Genomic DNA, 20,437 nt, shown 5'->3' with positions numbered 1-20,437 from the left:
ACTAGTGCAATGATTATTAATTAGGTTCCAGTGCATGGACAACACGTCGCAGTGCAGACAGAACTGACTTTGCATATGGTCCTCTAGAGAAGCAGATAGTCAGAGAAGCTGAAGGCCTCCAAAAGGTAGAAGAACCAATCCCTCAGGAGTATCATTGTGACTACTCGGTAATGCTAGCAGAAAACATTCAATTTAATCAGTGGCATGATGGGAGCCTCATATCAAGAAACTTTGCTTGCAACAGCAACATTGTTCCAGTGCCACTAGTACAAGTTGCCACAGTAACTGGCGTGGACACACACTCACTAAAATTAAAGTAGTAAAGCTGGCAGGGAGAGGAACAAAATTTGCAGATTTAGTTTCCACTCAAAATTAAAACCTTGTTAACATGACTAGCTACAGGAGCCCATCTGAATTTAAAAGACCTGCTCACAGCATAGGTCGTTTATATGACAGACACGCACTCAATCTTTACTGACTGCAACAGAAACACTAATGGTTAGCAAATGTTTGACAGGCTGCTGTGCAGTCTAAGAATTAAAACCTTTTCAAAGCAGTTTGCTTATTCAATATGTTATGCTGCAAGATAAATCCTAGAGAACAAATTGTTCACCACACGGAGAAATAGCTCGGGGTACAAGATAAAAACCTAAATAACAATCACATAGAATGTTTCTTTTGCAAGGAACCAGTTTTATGCCGCATCCTCCAGCCTGAGAGTTATGACAGGCTCTGAAACCTGCTCTACTAAGAGCTCAAGTGGAGTAGGCATTCGCACCTCACCTCGGAGAAATTAGTTGCAACATGCGAGAAGGGAAGATGTGACTGATATATCATTATTCTTTTAGGTGGTGCCATAGCAGCTGCCATGCTATCACACTCATACAAAAGACAAACAGAGAATGGATTCCACAGCTCAGATAAGGGTCTTCACCCCGTTAGGCTGGTTTCAAGCCAAGCATTCTATATTGCAGCAGAAAGGCAAAGATTTTACAAGAGGAGCTTTAAACACACTCGGAAAAGATTCTACATAATTAGTGAGCCGCTTGAGCTAGATGAGAAACAACCCTTTCAGGAAGGTCATTAATGGTATATGACTACGTTCAGGCAAAGCACACTCTTCTGGCATAATTGCAGCAGTTATTAAAGTGTTAATTCCTGGGAAGTGTTATGAGCTTCAAAAGACTGTTAGAAACAATGAGAACTTTTAAAGTTAAGTGGTTCTCCAAGCAGGGCAGGCTCTAGGATTTTTGCCAGCCCGAGCAAAAAAATTTTTTGCAGCCCCGGCTTTTTTTTCATCCCCCGCAACCCCCAGCTCCGCCCCAACTCCACCCCTTCCCTGAATCCCCAACCCCGCCTCCTCCCCTGGGCATGCCACATTCCCCCTCCATTGCTTCCTGTGGCTCCACCCCCCGCAACCTCCCGCCCTAGCTCATCTCCACTCTGCCTGCTCTCCTGAACATGCCGCCGCTTCTCTTCTTCCCCCTCCCTCTCAGGCAAGGGAGAGGCAGCGTGTTCAGGGAAACAGAAGGAGCGGAGGTGACCGAGGGGGGGGGAGCGCAGGAAGTAATGGGGGGGGGTGTAGAGGAGCCGCTTCCCGCCCCAGCTCACCTCCGCTCCACCACCGCCGCCTCCCCCGAGCGCGCCGCCACTCGGCTTCTCCTCCCGCCCTCCCAGGCTTGCCGCACGAAACAGCTGTTCTGTGCGCGGCAAGCCTGGGAGGGAGGGGGAGAAGCGGAGCGGTGGGGGTGGCGCGCTCAGGGGAGCAGGCGGAGGCGAGCTGGGGCAGGGGGGCACATTTCTAGGGGCGGCATGGCTGGCGCCGGAATGTGCCACCCCAAGCACCTGCTAGTTTTGCTGATGCCTACAGCCAGCCCTGTCTCGAGGAAATCTCTAGGGGAGGTGTATGCAAATTTAATACCTCCAGTTATGCAACACCCCCCACACCAGTCTTTTGAAGGTACAACCTGAGGAGAAACCCATTGTCTATGAATCAACTATTATCAAGTCAAAGACCCAGACTGTATAAAGGAGAGACTTTCAGATTCATGGGTGAGCCAAGGTGATTATGAACTTGTAATCACTGGCAACCCCCTAGGTGGGGTTTGAAGGACTGTTCACCTGCCAGAGCCCTTCCTGCAGTCAGGGTGTGATCTCTGGTAAGCTTATTAGCATGTGTGTAGGTTCTGTTATTATTTTTAATATGTTTTCTCTGTAATGCTTTCATCTTAAGAAGAAATGCACTTGCTTTGAAAGAGCTGCACGGTAACTTAACATAACTTAACATAACGGCAGTTATGCTGTTTATAGTCTCTGAGGAAGGAAGGCAAAGCGGCCTCCTGAGTCAGTCTGCCTTCCTGATGAATTCACAGAGTAGTCAGGGAGCTGTGCAGCCTGCCCATCAGTAGGGAGAGAAATGTGCATCTCCGCCCAAGAGAGGTAATCGCTGGAGTGCTAGAAGACTAAGAGTGGGTGCCCTTGATGGACCATAGTGGGGCCCTGAACTGTAACAGTAATCTTCCCAGTTGAGTTAATATACCTATAATACAGAAATCATAAACAAACAGTATCCAACAACTTCACCATGGATGAACATATGGTTCAAACAGATCTGGTGATGCAGCAAATAACAGATTGTATGCCAGGACAGAGAGTCTGCAGTATTCAGATACAGGTCATCAGCACCTATATTGTTTCCCTGATTGATACCAAAACTCAAAACACAACCACGTGGCTCTTTACAAGCCTAAAATTGCAAAACTCAAAACACAAAACTCAAATTGCAAAACTCAAAACTCAACCATGTGGCTCTTTACAAGCCTAAAATTGTATTGTAGCTTCAAACTACTGTACTTTACACCATAGAAAACATGGAACACACAGAGAGAAAATAAGAGATCCACTCACCTTGCACCCGCTGACAATGTCATGACCCCAGTAATTTGGTGCACATTTATCACACTTCTCTCCTATTGTATTGGGAGGGCACACACAACGGCCGGTGACTGGATCACAATTATTACCAAGATGGGAACACTCACAAGCTTCAGGGGAGAGAGATAGAGAAATAAAACAGAGATAAAGTCATCCTCTCTCCCTGACATAGAGAGAGCAAGGTTAAGTCCATTTTCATCAGAGCTTTCACTACATGACACTTTTCTGTTGTCATATATCTATATGAAATAAAGTTATTCCTTCCTCTTGTTCCCTTTTGAAGTCTAAGGGTTCCTCTCCACTTCTTGTTCTTTGCTGGAATTTCTCTGCAGAGAGGCTCACTGTAGGCAAGCACTTCTATTTTAAGAGGGAGATATTTTTTAAAAAAATCAAATCTTCCTGGCTCCCCTTCTTTTCATCCTTTTGCCTCTAAAGAGGTGGCAGAAAGAGAATAAGGGAGGTAGTCTGAATAAATATCCTACCACTGAACTGACTGCAACTCCAAGTGGCGCTAATAATGTGGACAGCAGAAAACCCACATTCACCACTGAGATCCCCTTTAGTTGCATTGTACCGGGAGACTTTGGCAAACCAGTAAAGTGCCTGAAACCACTATGGCTTATTGTTAAAAGCAGCCAAGTCAGCAGGCTATAAATTGGCCATTCAGCAGTCTCAGTTTAACTAAGGCAGGAGGGGAGGGGGGTTTTTGGGTGCCACAGAGAGGGCAGCTTGACCCCGCGTCCTTCCTGATAAGAATTGTGTTGAAGTTGCTGATACATGGATTTTAGAAGAGCAGGATGTGCCCCAGGAATGTCTATTGGGGCCTCAAGGCTGCAAACTCTGGAAAAACCCACACCTAGTTAATCAATAATCAGAAGGAGCTTTTTGCTTGCCCATTGGAACTGCTTGCTTAACAAGTTTTCTTTAAGGGACATGTGATTCTATTACTAATGTATAAGTAAGGGGGAAAAGTTTGAGGTGGTGGGACTCTTCAGGACTGGACTCTCCCTCTGGATGCGTCGGGCTGTCGTTGTGCCACTCGAGAACCACACTCAGCTTTGGCAATTATCAAGGGTTGGGGGTGTTTTACTAACCTGTTGCAGATATGTGTATAAGTGCTTGAGACTAAGTAAAGTTTAGCTTTAAGTGAAAGCACTCTTGTGTTGTCCTGTTTGTGCCAGCCATCTATCGGTGGGACGGCCGTGTCTCCCCGGATTTATTTCCTGACACCACCTCGCACAGAGTAAAAGTTACCAAGAGCTCTGGGTTGAAAGAACCCGGGTAACAGCATCTGCTTCAGAAGCAGTTAAAACAGTAGAACAGAAATCTAGTTCCCTTTCTTCACCACATTCTGCTTTTAATGGGTCTGTAATAAACTCTTCAAACAAAATTAGACTCCGGTTTCAAATAAAATTGTAAGTTTAGAACAATGTAGTGCAGCAATAGAAGAAATAAATCAATGAGCTAGATGATAAAATCCAGAATTTTTATGAAGAGAATGATGGCACTAAAGCTCTAACTGGAGCAATTATCAGAGATAATGTTGCTATTCATAGTAAACCAGAATTTATGGAAAAAATATTAAATCTACAAATGTTTGGATTCTGGGTATTCCCAACGAATTATGATTGAAGAACTATCAGTTAAAGTTTCAGCTCTTTTAGCTTTATTGGCTGGAACTGAGTCATCTTAAAATATAATGGCCAGATTATGGACAATCTAACACTTCCAAGAAGGCTGGCACAGGGCAACTCTTGACTCTACATCATGGGTAGCATCTTGGATGGGAGAGTTGCTTCCACAGGTAGGTGAGGAGTGGGGGCTCTGACCAATGCAACTGCATCAGTATGCTGGAAAAAGTAATTTGCTCCGGATCCATAGATTATAAAGCCACTGGTATCATCTAGTCTGACCTCCTGTACGATATAAGCCACAGAACTTCCTAATTAATTCCTGTTTCAGTATATTTTTTAGACTAACCTCCAGTCTTGATTTAAAAATGGCCAGTGATGGAGAATCCACTACCACCCTTGGTAAGTTGTTTCAGTGGTTGCTGACCCTCATGGTTAAAAATATAGATAGGGCAGGTACAGGGTTGGCTCCGGTTACTCCCCCCTCACGCCCCACTACAGCAGAAAGGGAAGGAGCAAGCAGCCCAGGCCTGAGTGACTATCTGTTCCCTCGTCTGTTTCTAGGGCAGCACTACAATGTACTATCCCTTGCTTCGGGTTGTGGCACAACCACAATTGAGCTCAATGAACAGGTAAAATGTACCAATAAAAAGCCTTCTATTGTTCAAAATATTTCTACTCCAACCAGAACTAAACCATGAGCATGGCGTGGAAACGTAGCAGTTGGCTGTGGTTTGGTAAAAATTGATCTCTCTAAAACAAATCAACTGCTGCAGAAAATGATTAAATGTTTGCCTTGAACCTGCAATGACCTTCATGCAGATGGACTCCTGTGCCCATACAGCTCCACTGACTGCATGTTGGCGTAGAGGCCCAGCCATGCAAAGCTCACTGAGGGACTGAGTCTGACACTTGAATTCTCTTCTCTGGATTTCCAGACTTTAGTACTATTCGCTACAAATGTTATTTAATTTTAAAAATAAATTGATATTACAATACACAATAATTATAGTGTGTGAGCTTAATAAAATAAATAATAAAAGCAGAATTCATTTGTTGTAGGTGAAGAACTGGATTCACATGTAGAAATCTTGTACATCTTTTCTGTACGGATGTCAATAATATATTGTGATACTTTGTTTTTCTATAATATACCTTTGTAGGTTTTATGTTTTTTTTATTATGCCAAAAATCTCTAAATTACATTCCTCTTGGATAAATGCTAGATAAAAGAGGCCCAATATTTTATTCTACACTTAACTGTCTCTTTGGTGCTCATTTTCATGGACTTTTTTCGAGCATGATTTGATATACTTAAAAACATTCCGTCTTTTCTATGTGATTTATTATTCAATTCCTGTATTTTTTGTCTTTTGAAACAACATATAAAAAGCTTACTAAAAATAGATGGGGGCGGGAGGGACTTGCATTTTTAACAGAATTCCTTCCTGTCTATTTTCTTCATTTTAGAACTTCTAAAAATCGGAGTCTTCTGATTTTAAGTAGCTGGATTTTTTTTTTTTTAACAATGGCTTTCTCATCTGGTACAAAGCAAATATATTTCTGTCAAAAAAACAAAAACAAAACCCCTCCTAAAACAAAAAACTCCCTTTTTACCTGGATTGCTTTCCCAGCTTAATAGACTGTCTTAAACTTACGTCTTTTTGCGTTTGGAGAAACAGAATTTAAGATTTTAATGTAAAATCTCATTTATTGTCCTTTCATGCCCCTTACTCAACTACGTGAAAAACATTTTGTAATGAGTGGGGAAACATGTATTTAAGTATTCTTATTATCTGTAGGATGATTAAAGACAGAAAGATTTCACAAAAGGGATGTGCTTTCTAGTTCTGTGACTGTTAGAAGAAGAGACCAATCATTAGGGTTGGCCAGAAAACAAGAATTCCATTTCATGAAAAACTTTGAGGTTTCCACATTTGGTTCTGTTCCAATGAGGAATGAAACCAAAACGTTCAAAACTGAGCTAGAGACAGAGACACTAACTCTAGAGCTGTGCCTGATTTCAGACATGTACTAACCACTGAGCTATAAGTGTCAGGAGCTCCCTCTGCCCCAATGAATAGTTAAATATTTACAGAAAGTGGAATAGCTCCAACAGAACCGATCAACAGAAGCAGCGGCTGACTCTATAGCCCAGTGCTTTAGGCACTCCCTAGGAAGCAGGAGACCCAGGTTCAAGTCTCTGCTATCCCAGATTTGGACCCGGGACTTGAACCTGGGTATTCCATATCCTGCATGAGTTCCCCAAACACTGGGCTCCTGGCTATTCTGGGTGGGTCTTGAGCTCTCTCTACCCCTCCCCAAAGAAATACAGACCTGAGAATCCTTCCCAACAGAAGCTTTGCTGAAACAGATATGTTTCTGTGAAAAAAATTGGTTTCAACACACTGGCATTTCCTGAAAAAAAAATTTTGTTGGAAAATTCCTGACCAGCTCTACCAATCATGAACTCCATTCACAGTTCTCTTGTTTTATGCACTAAGAGCTTGGTGATGGCAGTTACCATTAGAGCTGAGTGAATAACTGATTTTTTGGTTCATAGGAATTTTTGGAAAAAATGAACAAAAATTCATTTTAGGTAGAACTGAACACTAAAATTGTGAAAATTCAGGCAAACTGAAAAAAAATCCATTTCAGATTAAACAAAACTGATTTTGTTTCCCATTCCTTTCAAGGGCTTACTTAACAAAATGGCCAAACAAGGAGGGGGTCCTGCTGCTGCCCTCCCTATAACTTTAGCCCTGATGTTAGGGCATGAGAGATGTGGGAGACCTAGATTCAATTCCCACTCTGGTTAATGTAGAGAGGGAATTTGAACAGGGGTCTCCCACCATCCAGAAGACTGCCCAAGCCATTGGAGTATGGGATATTCAGGTGTGGATCTTCTCTCAATATCATCTGCTGAAGCTACTCCTTATTTCATGGCTAGTCAGTGAGTCTCCCATATCCTAGGTGAGTGCCCTAACAACCAGGACAGTGTGCTTTTCACTCTCTCTACCCCTTATTCAGAGCAGGGACTCTGAACCTGGGTATCCCACATTCCTGGTGCCCTAGCCACTGGGCTATTGTAGGGCTCACTCTCTGACCAGAAATTCCATCCATGACCTGAGAAACCTTCCTGACTGATCATTTCTGCAAAAAGTTTACATGAATCACCATTTTCCAACCAAAAAATGTTTAATTTAAAAATTCCTGACCAGCTCTGTCCCTATGCCTTTTATGCATACCCATGATATAGCAGCTTGGCTATAAAAAGAGGTAAGAGTGGGTCACTCCATATTATCTTGTTTTCTCTCTGTATGCAGCTCGGCCCATGGCAATGCCCCCACCTTAGATATAGCGTAGGATAGTCCAAGGAAGAACATGCTACAGATTGAGAAGGGAAAAATTTGCAACAGGCCATGAAATGGGACCTCATTGTTTACGTACGAGTGCATCCTCCTTCTTCAAAGTTATAAAACCCACGAGCACAGCGATCACATTTCTTTCCTGCTACGCCAGGCTGGCAATGGCACTGTCCATTCTCATCACAGTCGAAGGACTTGGAACCAAAAGAATTGCAGTTACAGGGAACACATCCTCTAAACGACTGTAGACCAAATGTTCCAGGCTGCCACATAAGACAGAGGAAGAACATTTAGTATAGACAAGGTTTATCTGCAGAACAAAGAGTTAAACAGTAAAAGTGCTGGGGGCAGAGGGTTTATTTGAGTTCTTTCCTCCTCAACGGCAATAAGAATAATCTGAAATAAATTAAAAATAAAGGGCCAGATCCTAAAGCCTTTGAGTTGAGGACATGATGTATCTTGCTGGCTCTGATCTGAGTAAGGACTGAAGTATTTGATCCAATGTTTATTAGAATTAGGGCACTTTGTGTTGCTGTGTAAACCTGATGAATTTTCCTATGATGTCTGTTTCTAGAACCTACCGACACATGTAGAAATAGAGGGTAATCAGATTGCAAACAACCTCCCAAAGACATACTCATAAGGCATCCCTAAGTATAGCAATTTATTTTAGCAGGGAGATTTTGAAGTCCGCTCTAAAAGGTCACTTATAGAACTTTGCCATTTAACCTGGCTGGAATGCCGGCTCCATCTTGCTGAACTGAATATTTGGATTGTGATATTTTTGAAGGTTATAGTCATAAGCTAACTGAATAAATACAAATACTGACCTATGCTTCAGCATAGTCTGCTTTATGCTTTGCACATTATCATTATGATTTTTATTACATTTGTCTGATTTCAGGCCCATTCTTGCTCCCACAGAAGGGAAACAGGATGGAATGGGAGGATAGATTTCACCTCCTTGGGCCAGGGACCATTTCTCACACATTTGTCAAACAGTATATATGACTACAGCACTTTGTGAATAATGCATAGAGATAACTTACAAAAAAACAACTGAACCCTCTATTTTGCTGCCAAAACAGGGGGGGAAAAGCATTAAGGTAAAATTCACAGGCCAAATTCAGCTATGGTATAAGCGAGTGCAACTTTATTTATTTCAATGTGAGTTGCATCCTTTTATTCTAGTTTTGAGTGTTGTCCAATATTTTCAGGGCAATTAAATAGCTCTGACAGCCAAAGATAAAGCTAACCAATCAGCCTCTTGTTTCTCTTCATTTTATTCTTTTACTTTTTCTGCATTAACCGCTCCGGGGGCCTTCCAAAATCAAAACCTGAAGACAAATATTCTGCAGACATTGAATATCAGTGGCTATAACACTAAGTAGCTCCCCCCTTAAGCCTATCTGTATAAGGCAAAAATACTTGTGAAGAAAGGAAGATAAGGCTTTAATATATATCAAACTGGACAGACCTATGCTGAGCTTTCGGCCGATAGGTTAAATTGTTGACACTGAATCAGCTGAACAGAAGTTCTATAGCAGCACAAAATTCTTTGTATTAAAATGATGAGTTCAATTTTACATTAGGTTTATGTTTACTGTGAATATGACAGGGAAACCAAACTTTGCATATAGTGATTTTGTCATTAAAGTGCATGAGGCTGTGGAGGTGGAGTATTTTTGTTTAGCTGACATGGATCTGACATGGATCAGATTGCTGGAACAGGGCCTCTGGGCAGAGGTCAACTGGAAGAATCATGTGAAAACTAATGAAGGATCATACATATAACAAGTAATTATCTAAACTTTCATTTCCACATTTTATAGTGATATGCTACACTGGTATGTACCTTAGCATGATGAAACATAACAGAGAAAGGAATACCCAAACTCATGTAATTAAATTTCCAGGTTCAATTAAATCTACAGACCATCTCTAAAGATTTCTTTCATAAGAGGAAGAAATAGAATTCAAAAGAAGAAATGTGAATATGCAAAATTTCAGGACAGGGATTCAGATCAATGCAGCGAAGCAAGCATAACCCAGCATGCAGCTCAGCTCTCAATGAAAGGTTTGATAGGATCTAATAAATTCTGTTTATCAGAGTGAAAAACAGTAAAATTGGCTCACAGGCTAGAATTGCATAGCGTGAAGGAAAGAAGGATCACCAGCATACTGTATTGTCTACAGTGATGAGTTTTGCAGAGTGAAAGGCATTCTGATAAGTCATGCAGTCTCCCCCAGATTAATCCTCAATAAAATCTATTTATATATTGAAATTAAAACTCCATTTTATAAGCATCATATTTAACAGGGAGCAAATTTCTCACTTCTAAGACCCTGGATAAAAACAAAGAAATATTCTGAATCTTTCCGAATATACTATTATGTTTTGTCTTTATGATGGATGTTCATGTATGTGTAAAATATGTGCAAATAGTATTTGTGCGTATGGTTTTGGGTAACAAAAGTATATCCTAAACACTTCCATTTAGGAACAGGGCATTATAATTACACCAACTTCAAAAAAGCCTGCTTTGACTAGACATGAAAAATAACAGGAGTACCCTGATTATTGTTTTCAGTTGGGAAACAGATTCTTCCAATGTGCACTTTAGCCAGTAAAAGAAGTCAGCTCAAGTAGCTGGCACGTGAATTAGTGAAAACTCAAAGTCTACTACATACGATGATCCAGAACCCTTACATATGTTCATCATCAGGGTTGAACCTTCTACTGGACTAAATTTCTTGATATCTGGAATCCGTAAAGATATAGGGTAAAATCCTGCCCAGTTAAAGTCAGTGGCAACACTCCCATTGACTTCAATGGGGCCAGAATTTCACCCATAATTTCTGTATGTCTCACTATTGATTATGTTGTCTCTAGACTTATTCTGGTATTTATGGTTTTGCCTACATTGTGCTTTGGGCTAGGTTCAATCCTGAAGGAGTGTAAATATTTTAAAAGTCTGCATTTGTACCATGTCATATTCCTAAGCCTGTGGCTTCTTGATAAACTGTTAATTTAGCACAACACAGAATGGGTGTAAAAACCTCCAACCACGATTTGGGAGTCCCCATGCACAAACAAATGCTGAAATCCAGCCCATGCATCACACAGGTTTTCTGATTACCAAAGCGACAGGCCTGTAAGCACCACGTGGGCACCCGCTGGTACCAGTGAAGCCCCATCTCTGAGAAGGGACTTGGATTTGCTGAATGGCCCGTGGATTTTCTTTTCGTTTATGCACCTGTCTGCTGAGCTCACAGCGTTTACCCATGAATCCTGATTTGCAGATGCATCTCCCCGACATATCACAGCGCAGTGACATGGATCTTAAAGGACTGCAGCCACAGGGTATGCAGAATTGCTTTTCTGGGGCCCACAAGTAGTTGGGCTTTAGGAGTGAAAGGCAAAAGATAGTTAGCCAACAAAGGCAGAGAAGTGATGTGGAAAGATGTTGAGAAAAAAGTGCGTCATTAAACAAAGATTAGCTCTGCATCTACCATCTGATAACATACTTATGAAACAAAATACACAAAATGTTGAATTTAACAATGGGAACTAAAATATAAACTCTATGGTTAGTATTAACTAGCTCTAATTATTGTATGTGCATATTGTACAGCAAAGGACAAATTCTGTCCTCTGTTACACCTGGTATGTTCCACTGATGTCAGTGGGGCTCCCTTGAATGAAACCTTTGACTAATGTTGAAAATCAAAGTGGGGCATTTATGGAGGCCCTGACCCAGAAATCTACTTGAGTAAGTACAAAGCTAAGTGTGGAAATAATCCATTCCATTTCCATAGAATTCCTCATGTGCTTTAAACTAGGCACCTGTTTAGGTGTTTTAACAGAGAGGGGCCAAAGTCAGGAGTTCTCACTCGGCAGTCTGTGGAGCTACAGTAATCTATGAAGCATTTTCTAGTGGTCTGAAAAACAAAACACTTTGAAAATCAAGGATTTGGGGACTGGGCTGTTGGGTGGGTCCATGAGAGGAACTATCTTTTGCAATGTTTTCCTCTTTTGAACTAATGCACCAAGACAACAGGCAGTTTTGCCATAAAAATCTTCATTACCTTCATGCCGTGAAAATCTTCACAATGCATAAAGCACAAAATTCAATGCAGAGAAGACAAGCATTTGCTTTTTTGCAAATCAGCCAGTCTCTTTTAAGGCAGTAATTTTTTCCTAAGGGCTCTCATATGTATTACCTTTTTCATATACATTAAGGATTGATAGTGTATATAATCTTCAGGTGACTTAGAATAAAAAGGTATACATGTTAATTACACAGAAAGTGGTATATTCATTTAGTGCTGAGTTTTCCTCCAGAAAACTCCCAGAATACACACTAATCTCCTGCTATAGCAATAAAACCATTTAACTTTTGCTTTTCTTTGCCTGGAACAATCCATAATATTTTTTTAAATGGACAAGCACTTAGTCATGTCAAACAGTGGAGAAGAGTTAAATGAAATCCCAGTTCTGATTACTCACCTTACACTCATCACAGCGACGTCCCACAACATTGGGCTTGCACTCACACTGCCCTGTCTGAGAGTTGCAGATCTCTGAGAATGAGCCATTGATGTTGCAGTGACATGCTACAGGGAAACAGAGTTGTCACAATGTACTTTGTGAGGACATGAAATGCATAATAAGTGAAAGATTACACTCCAATTTCAAAACAGTTTTTTGAAGCCAAGCATTTACAGTATTATTAGACTTATTACTGGCAAGGTCCTGTGAGGTGCTGATCACCTTAGACTCTCACTGATGATAAAGGCGGATCAGGGTACTCAGCACATCATACTATCACACCCTATTTTAGGATTTGTGCACCTGTAACTGTACATTATAAAACTGTTTGCAAACTGAGGACTTTTGCTTCGAGATAAACCAAATCATTTGCAAGTCACCAGAATCCAAAAACAGGAGAGCATACTATTATGGACATATTCACCTATAATCAAGGGTCTGAAACTTTTACTTCCTACTCTATAGATTACATGCTCAAAATCTCATGGAAAACTGAGGAATAAGGAACAAAGATCTGCTGAAACCCACTGCTTCTAAAGAGCAGCCTGTCCACTGTACCAAATCTTTGTATCAGCAGGATGGTGGTTGAGTAGCGATGAAAAGGTATAGGGTTGAGGTTTAGAGACTAGCTTGTTGTAATGCCCAAAGATGAAACTGGAGATCATATGCTTCCATGCCTCCGTCTCAGCAACGGGCAATGTAACTCAGGTAGGCACCCTGCTGCCATTGGCTGGCCTCATCTAATCTATGCCCAATCTCACTTTGAAAGAACTATGGAAAGGAGTTATTGCTTCTCAAGGCAGTATACTTTTTGATGCACTGCACTCTAAGTTCTGATGCTCTGAGAGAGGAAGAACTTGATGCACAGCGAGGCTAGTCTACCAACTCCTCCTCCCACTCCCTTTGATCATGCCTCTCTCAGTCACACAGACCAGAGAATCCATAATGATTACAGAAGGGAGAGAGGTGGCTATATGATGGTGAGGAATGTGACCATATAGACACTTTTCACATCCCCCTTCACCTTCGTGAATAGGACCATCCGTCTCCCTTCTTCCCCAGGAGAGGAGATCATATAGTCCTATACTTCTTATACTATAAATTCCCTCTGCTTATCAGGTCCATGCTCCAGTATCTTTTGCCCCTGCCAGTTTCCCTGAATGCCTGTTTCTGGTCTTTCTCTTAAACCCCAACTTGACATTTCATTTTAAGAAACACTTGTAGTCCCAACAGTACACATTGTGATCAGCATTAAAAAGTTAGCATCCCACAGACCACCGCATGGCATTTCAGATACTGCAGTTATTCCTAGTCTATGTATGGGGAAATACTGCAGTCATCTCATATGACTGTCTCCGATCTGCAGATAAATGCTGGCTCTTATACAGAATGGTATTTTTTTATTTTTTTGATGTGCTATGTGATGATTGTCACTTCATAACAGAAGACTGCAGATTTTATAAGTTGTGAGTCTATTCATTGCCCCTTTTTCCTAGGTCTTTAGATAAGCACTTCACATACTGGAATAAATACATACATACATAAATTAAAACCTGTACTGCCCTAATGTCTTTTTTTGGAACAAGCAAAGCTTGTTCATGTCTTCATAATGCTTTAATCTACTTACATTTTGGGATATATTTAATATCATACAAAGATTTAAAAACCCTTCTCCTGTAGATTGTATCACTTGTCCCCACTTTTCCCTGATTTTTTTTCTAGCTGCATCTTTGTCCTACTTCCCTCACCCTTGTATCCACCTTTCCTCCTATTGCCTCCCAGTTTGTTTACTTTTTAAAACTACCTACATTCCAAAAAGAACACATAATGATTATTATTACATACATCCTTCAAAATAGCTTTCTAATTCTGAGATCAATAGTGAAAGATTATACACTTGTAAACCTCCATTCTTAAAAGCATAACATAGGTTGTCAGCATGTAATATATATACAGTAAGTCTATTGAGGACTTCATTGGATTTTTGTCTTTCAGACAATTCCAAATATGGTATCTCAAGACTTTAAGACAGAAATTACACTTTTTACACAGATCAGGTTATGCTATTAGTAATATCATACTCAAAATTCCACACAGTGTACTCCTAGTTTGACTATGGATGAGCTCTTGAGAAGGAGTGTAATATAGTGGTTAGGGCATAAGTTGGAAGTCAAGACTCTGGTTCTTTTTCGCAGCTCTGCCAATGTGTATAATATGTATAGGAGTAGCATGTATTTAGTAGTATCATCTGCTAAATTACAGATCCACACAATAAACTGCATTTATTTCACTTACACACTGCTCACTGATTCACCTCCACAGTTATTGTCCAAACCTCTGAGCAACTTCAAAAAGTTGCAATTTAATAAAATAGCCTGTCAGGGAAATGTTTTGTTCTTTCCAGCAAAAGAAATTTCCCCCCAAATTACATTGGTCAAAATCTACTATTCATATCACACACACACACACATCTATCTTTATCTATGGTATGGTACACACACATACACATCATTATGCAATTTTTTTCATCTGATCCAACTGTGATAGTACCAGGATAATTGCTTGCTGTTTTCTCTGCCAGATCGTGGCTGTTTCACACTACCATCACTAAAAACCAACCCAGAAGAATCATATCAAAGAGGCTTAGGACATTTGTTCAATATTCTTAGATTTGATTTTTTTTAAATACACTTTGAAATTCAGAAATGCTGTGATAATATACAGCTGGGCCATCATTTGAAACGGCTAATGCAAATGACAATAGCACTCTACTTAAGAAAGAGCAGGAAACATTTCGAATAATAACCTCAGAGCAAAATTCATGCTTTACAATACTCTGGGATTTCGCTCTTTGATAAAAAGTGAAAATTGAAAACAACCAAGTCAAGTCATAGTCCCTCTGATATTGTAGCTGCAGGGCAAACTTCAAGGAATGCTGTTAAAGAAATATAAAATCTTATTCAAAAAGAAAATCCACACGAAAGATGGAGAGAAAATAAAGGCAAGGTAACTGTGAACACAAGGATATGAATACATTGAGGCTTTACTGTCATCATAACTAACTACAAAAGCAACAATTGTAATTATGTGTTAAAATGTATTTATTTTTAATATTTTTATTGTATGTTTTCATCATACCCCAGATACCTCCCCTTTGCAGTTGCCACTGTTGTAGAAATGTTCAAAGCTTCAGCCATGTCAATGTCTGAGGGAGGGCGAGGCAGTACTGGGAGCTGTGCTTGTACCTGTAGTTTGATATGTGAAATGCACTGCTTTTTACGTGACATTATATAGTTAAAGTCTTAGATCATGTGACATCATGCCCATGAATTATTAACCAGTTCTGAGACTACTTGTGAATGCTGAGTTTTTAGCACTGTCTAGGTGTAGACGATTTGGAAAACCCTTTTGTTAGTTATGTCACCACTCTGTGCCTCAGTTTCCCCATCTGTAAAATGAGGAGAAAGATACTGACCATCTTTGTAAAGCACTTTGAGATCTAACGAGGAAAAGTGCTACATACAAGATAGATATTAGCATTATAATTTTGCATATACATACAGTATATAGAGATAGGTATGCATACATATCCGACTATACCTTTACACACACACACAAAATATTTTTATGCACCCATACAGCATATGGACACACGTATGTATATCCACACAATGGAAAAACTTGCTAACTTGTCAATAAAAATGCTTTGAAATCCTCCATGAAAGGAACGCTATACACAAAGAACAAAGTGCTTTACAATAATTAATTCAACCTCTGATGGAGATAAGTATTATAATTGTATGCCAATTAAACAGATTGCTAAATAAAGACCAACATTTTCAAAAGAGGCCTCCCTAAGTTGGGGTACAGGCAGTCCTCGGACTTACGACACAACTGGTTCCTGAAAATTGTATTGTAAGTTGAAATGTTGTAACTCAGAATCGCAATCCTCTCCTTTGCAGGTCCAAGCATTGTAAAGTCAAAACCAAGTGTTGTAAGTCGAATCAGGGTGTCAATTCAGAAACATCAGAAGTGCTGTTCATCGTAAATCAAACGTCGTGAAGTCGAGGACTCCCTGTACTTCTAGTTTTGGATGTCCAACTTTAAATACAAGTGGTTTGATATTCAGGGGTACTGACCACAATCCTAATTTAATTCAAAGGGAGTTGGTGATGCTCAGAACGTATGGAAAAAAGTCTTTAGAGTTGGGGGACCAAACTAAGATACCCAAATTTACAGACCACTTTTGAAACAGTGTGTCTAAATGACTTTCCCACTACCAAACTGCAAGTCAGTATCAGATAAAACTACAAAACCCAGTAGTGATGGCCCAAAGCTTCACATTCTAGCCAAATGCTGTAGAAACTGCAGCCCATGAAGCATACTGCAGTAAAACAATTGCCTGATTCTCTTCTAACTTACATTAGTTTTACACCAATGTAACTAAATTGGCCTCTGTGGCCTTCTGATTTATCCTAGTGAAAGAGGAGAATCAAGCCCTAAATGAAGTAAAATGTCGAACAAGTGGGCCTGAAAAACACAGTCTTAATAGTAAATGGCAGTTGTGTTTACTGATTACTGTATCTCTTAAAACACCATTTTAAAAATGTAGCCCCTGCTGCAATACCAAACACACATATTTATCCTTGTCACTGTTCACATGTAGCAGGATGCTTTTCAACAATTTCGACTTTATATATACACTGAAATATCTCCTTCCACACATAGATATAGATATATAGCATCATTTTTACTTATATAAATATATTGAATCACTCACATGCACGCCTCCCCCCCCACACACACACATCTCAGGTACACATCAGTTATGTGGATATGGAATATATCAGTTCTGTCAGGAGCAGCCAGAGTTCAGGACTTACATTGACAATTCTTTGGATCAAGAGCATCTCCAAAATATCCATCAGCGCACCTTTCACAGTATTGACCTGTTATACCAGGCTTACATATCAGGCAAGCTCCAGATAAGCTGTCACAGCTGCCAGGAACGGAGAAGTCAAGGTTGTCATTACACTGGCAGGGCCGGCATGATCCTCCTGGTATTAAAGGTTGTCCAAAATAGCCATCTGCACACCTAAGACAAGAGATACTATCAATCAGGGTACTTACATAGTCCTGTTAGGAGAAATGTTTACAGTTTTGTTGTCTCACTAATCACTAAGGATGATTTGATTTTTCTTTCAAGTATTTTTTAAGTGCCTTAAAAAACAGCACTGTAGATACAGAACCGCTGAAATCCTGCCAGCTCTGCTAGTAATTAGATTTCAGTGGGGGTGCGGGAATCTTGTCACTGGCACTGAAGACGAGACAAAAGCATAATAAGAAATCTGTCTATTGGCACTCCAGAGGAATTCAGGTCCATGTTGGAAAGCCTTTGTACAGCACATCATGTGTAGCTACCCAAGTAAGCTGCTTTTCTGTACTCACTAATCAGGAAGACTGACAATTCCCCTCCCCCACCCCATTCCTGGACATAAAATATTTTTTGGGAAAACAAGTTCACCTGATAATACAGCAGCAAATGTATTTGTTTTCCTAATAAATAAATAAAATAAAATAATACACAACAAATCTGCGACATGGAACAATCTGTTTAATATTAGAGGGATGTATGTCTGTCACACAGAGGTCACGTAGAATGAACTCAGTAATGCAGGAACCACTTAGTTGTAGCTAAGTAAGATATACTGCTCATTGCAAATTTCAAACTAGGGATGTTAAAAAAACTCACCTATTTTTCAATTTACCTGTCAGTTGCTTTCTATAGGTACCATGTAAAACATTACTGCACCTGAGTGAACACTACTGCATGTTTTGAAAGTGTATCTTTACTATTTTCTATTTATATTCTGCTCGGCTCTCCCTTTCCATTGCAATTGCTCACACTTCACAGTAAGACCAACTTGTAAAGGGAGAAGTAAAAGAAGGAACGTAAAAGTCTCCTAATTCAGGCTAATATTGTTGTTCATGTCATGTTGTAAGAATTCAGACTAACGTAAAGGAACACTAAAACTCTATGAACCTCCATGTTATTTAAGCCAGTGTCTCCAACGAGCTGACAGCTCCATCTCATCACCTACCAGGCAGGATACACAAGCAAGAATCTTGTGCATTATGCCTGGATATATCCATACATCTCCACTACACTTTCCCTCTCAGAACTTCAGGGGCAACTTCACCCATTTCCCTCAAATTCACCCTTTCTTTGCACTCAGCACATCCCATCAAGGTTTCTAAAGGGATCCAAACACTTATTGTACCACTGTCTTATGAAATGGTTATTAGTTTTGACACTAACAGAGCTCATAAAGTGCTGGATGATTGAGAGTGGAGAGAAAATGCTATCTGAATCTGATCAAATATCTATCTATAGCAGGATGCTATACAATTTAAATATAATTTTTCCTATTCCACCATCATATCTAAAATTGAAAACTATTACAGTCTAGATTATGTAAGCCTTACTCACACAAACAGTCCAAAAGGGATTATCTGTATAGGTCAGTGGTGGGCAACCTGCGGCCCGCTGGCTGCATGTGGCCCATCAGGGTAATCAGCTGGTGGGCCACCAGACAGTTTGTTTACATTTACACCAAATGGCAAGATAAAGTCACCAACGCAGAGGTTCTTCAAAGGGCAAATTTAAAAACTGTGTCAGCCCTGCTCAAGCAAAGATGACTGCATTGTCTGGGCCATCTGAGTAGGTTGGAAAAGGGATGCATACCCAAGGACATGCTATACTGGGAGCTATCAGAGGGAACAAGTATTACAGGACGTCCCAAGCTTCGCTATAAAGACACATGCAAGCAAGATATGAAGGAATTTGGAATTGATCTTGACCAATGGGAAATCTTGGCAAGTGTTCATAATAAGGGGCACCATCATCTCCCTCAGGCTATCAAAGTCCATGACAGGAGCTGGCTCCTACAGCTTGATGAGAAAAGAGCCCATGGGAAGCAAGCAGGTACCAACCAAGACACATACATTTGCAATAACTGCCAAAGATAATGCAAATCTCAGATTGGCCTATTCAGTCACGAGACATTGCAAACTATCTACACCATAGGTTGAATTCCCACCGTCTCTCACAGACGAAAGGATGCCAACACAAACACAAGTCACTGACATACTCTGTATCTATCTGGCACATACATCCAGTGGTAGCTGCATGGTTTTTGCTGCCCTAGGCACGCTGGAAAATATATAACTCCTTCTCTCACCACCTGCAGGTTGCATTCACACAAGGAGCCACAGAACACCAGATTTTGCTTTTCATTTAAAGAGGCCTGCTCATGGATTATGGTACTAGTGAAGCATGCAGAATCAAACTTATGCTAAATCCTTTACTACACCAGTTGCTTGGTTATTGCCTCCTCCAACTATATTGTTGAGCTTGACCTGGGTAGCAACTATTAAGTAATTTCCAACCAATAGAAAAATTACTTTGATCCAAGAATCCCTATAAACTGTTAAAATTGTTTAGGTTGCAAAGCCAAGTACTCTAAAGTTAGGAAAATACTAGATTCATGGTTGCCTGTGCAACCTTAATTTAGTTCCCTTGTGCTTCCAACCTATGTATTCAATAAAGCAATGGTGCTATGGAAAAAATAGCATGTGATTAACCACCACAATGAATATGCACAGGGTGGCCAAATTAAGGTTGCATGCACAACCATAAATCCTAACTTTTGAGTGCTTGGCCTTGCAACCTAAACAACATTCTTTTAACATAGGTTGGTTTTGGTTGGTGTTTTTTACTTTGGGGGGGGGGGTATTTTTAAAATAACAAAGATAAAAACACATTCTATTTTGTATCACTATAACAATCCCCCCATCAAATATCATCATCAGGGTTTGATCCCTGAGCAGTCAGTATTGTAGCAAAGATGGCTACTGCTTGAGCCTTTGTTAGCTAGCAGCAAGAAAAAGCA

At 40.3% G+C, this 20,437-nt stretch overlaps 1 protein-coding gene across 1 annotated transcript in view; it reads right to left on the bottom strand.

Annotated features, from left to right (window-relative positions):
* LAMA2 (laminin subunit alpha 2) overlaps nucleotides 1-20,437 on the bottom strand; it is a 458,477-nt gene that overhangs the window by 146,133 nt on the left and 291,907 nt on the right. The window contains exons 19-22 of the mRNA XM_084624485.1: nucleotides 17,369-17,580; nucleotides 12,444-12,550; nucleotides 8,016-8,196; nucleotides 2,908-3,044 (exon numbers count right to left, since the gene is read on the bottom strand). Of these exons, the coding sequence (XP_084480611.1) occupies nucleotides 2,908-3,044; nucleotides 8,016-8,196; nucleotides 12,444-12,550; nucleotides 17,369-17,580 (637 nt within the window). The remainder of the gene's footprint in view (nucleotides 1-2,907; nucleotides 3,045-8,015; nucleotides 8,197-12,443; nucleotides 12,551-17,368; nucleotides 17,581-20,437) is intronic.

The sequence above is a fragment of the Lepidochelys olivacea genome, assembly GCF_965140295.1.
Source record: "Lepidochelys olivacea isolate rLepOli2 genome assembly, chromosome: 3".
Lineage (NCBI taxonomy): Eukaryota > Metazoa > Chordata > Testudines > Cheloniidae > Lepidochelys > Lepidochelys olivacea.
The sequence above is the reverse complement of the archived record's forward strand: the minus strand, read 5'-3'. Positions and strand labels throughout refer to the sequence as shown.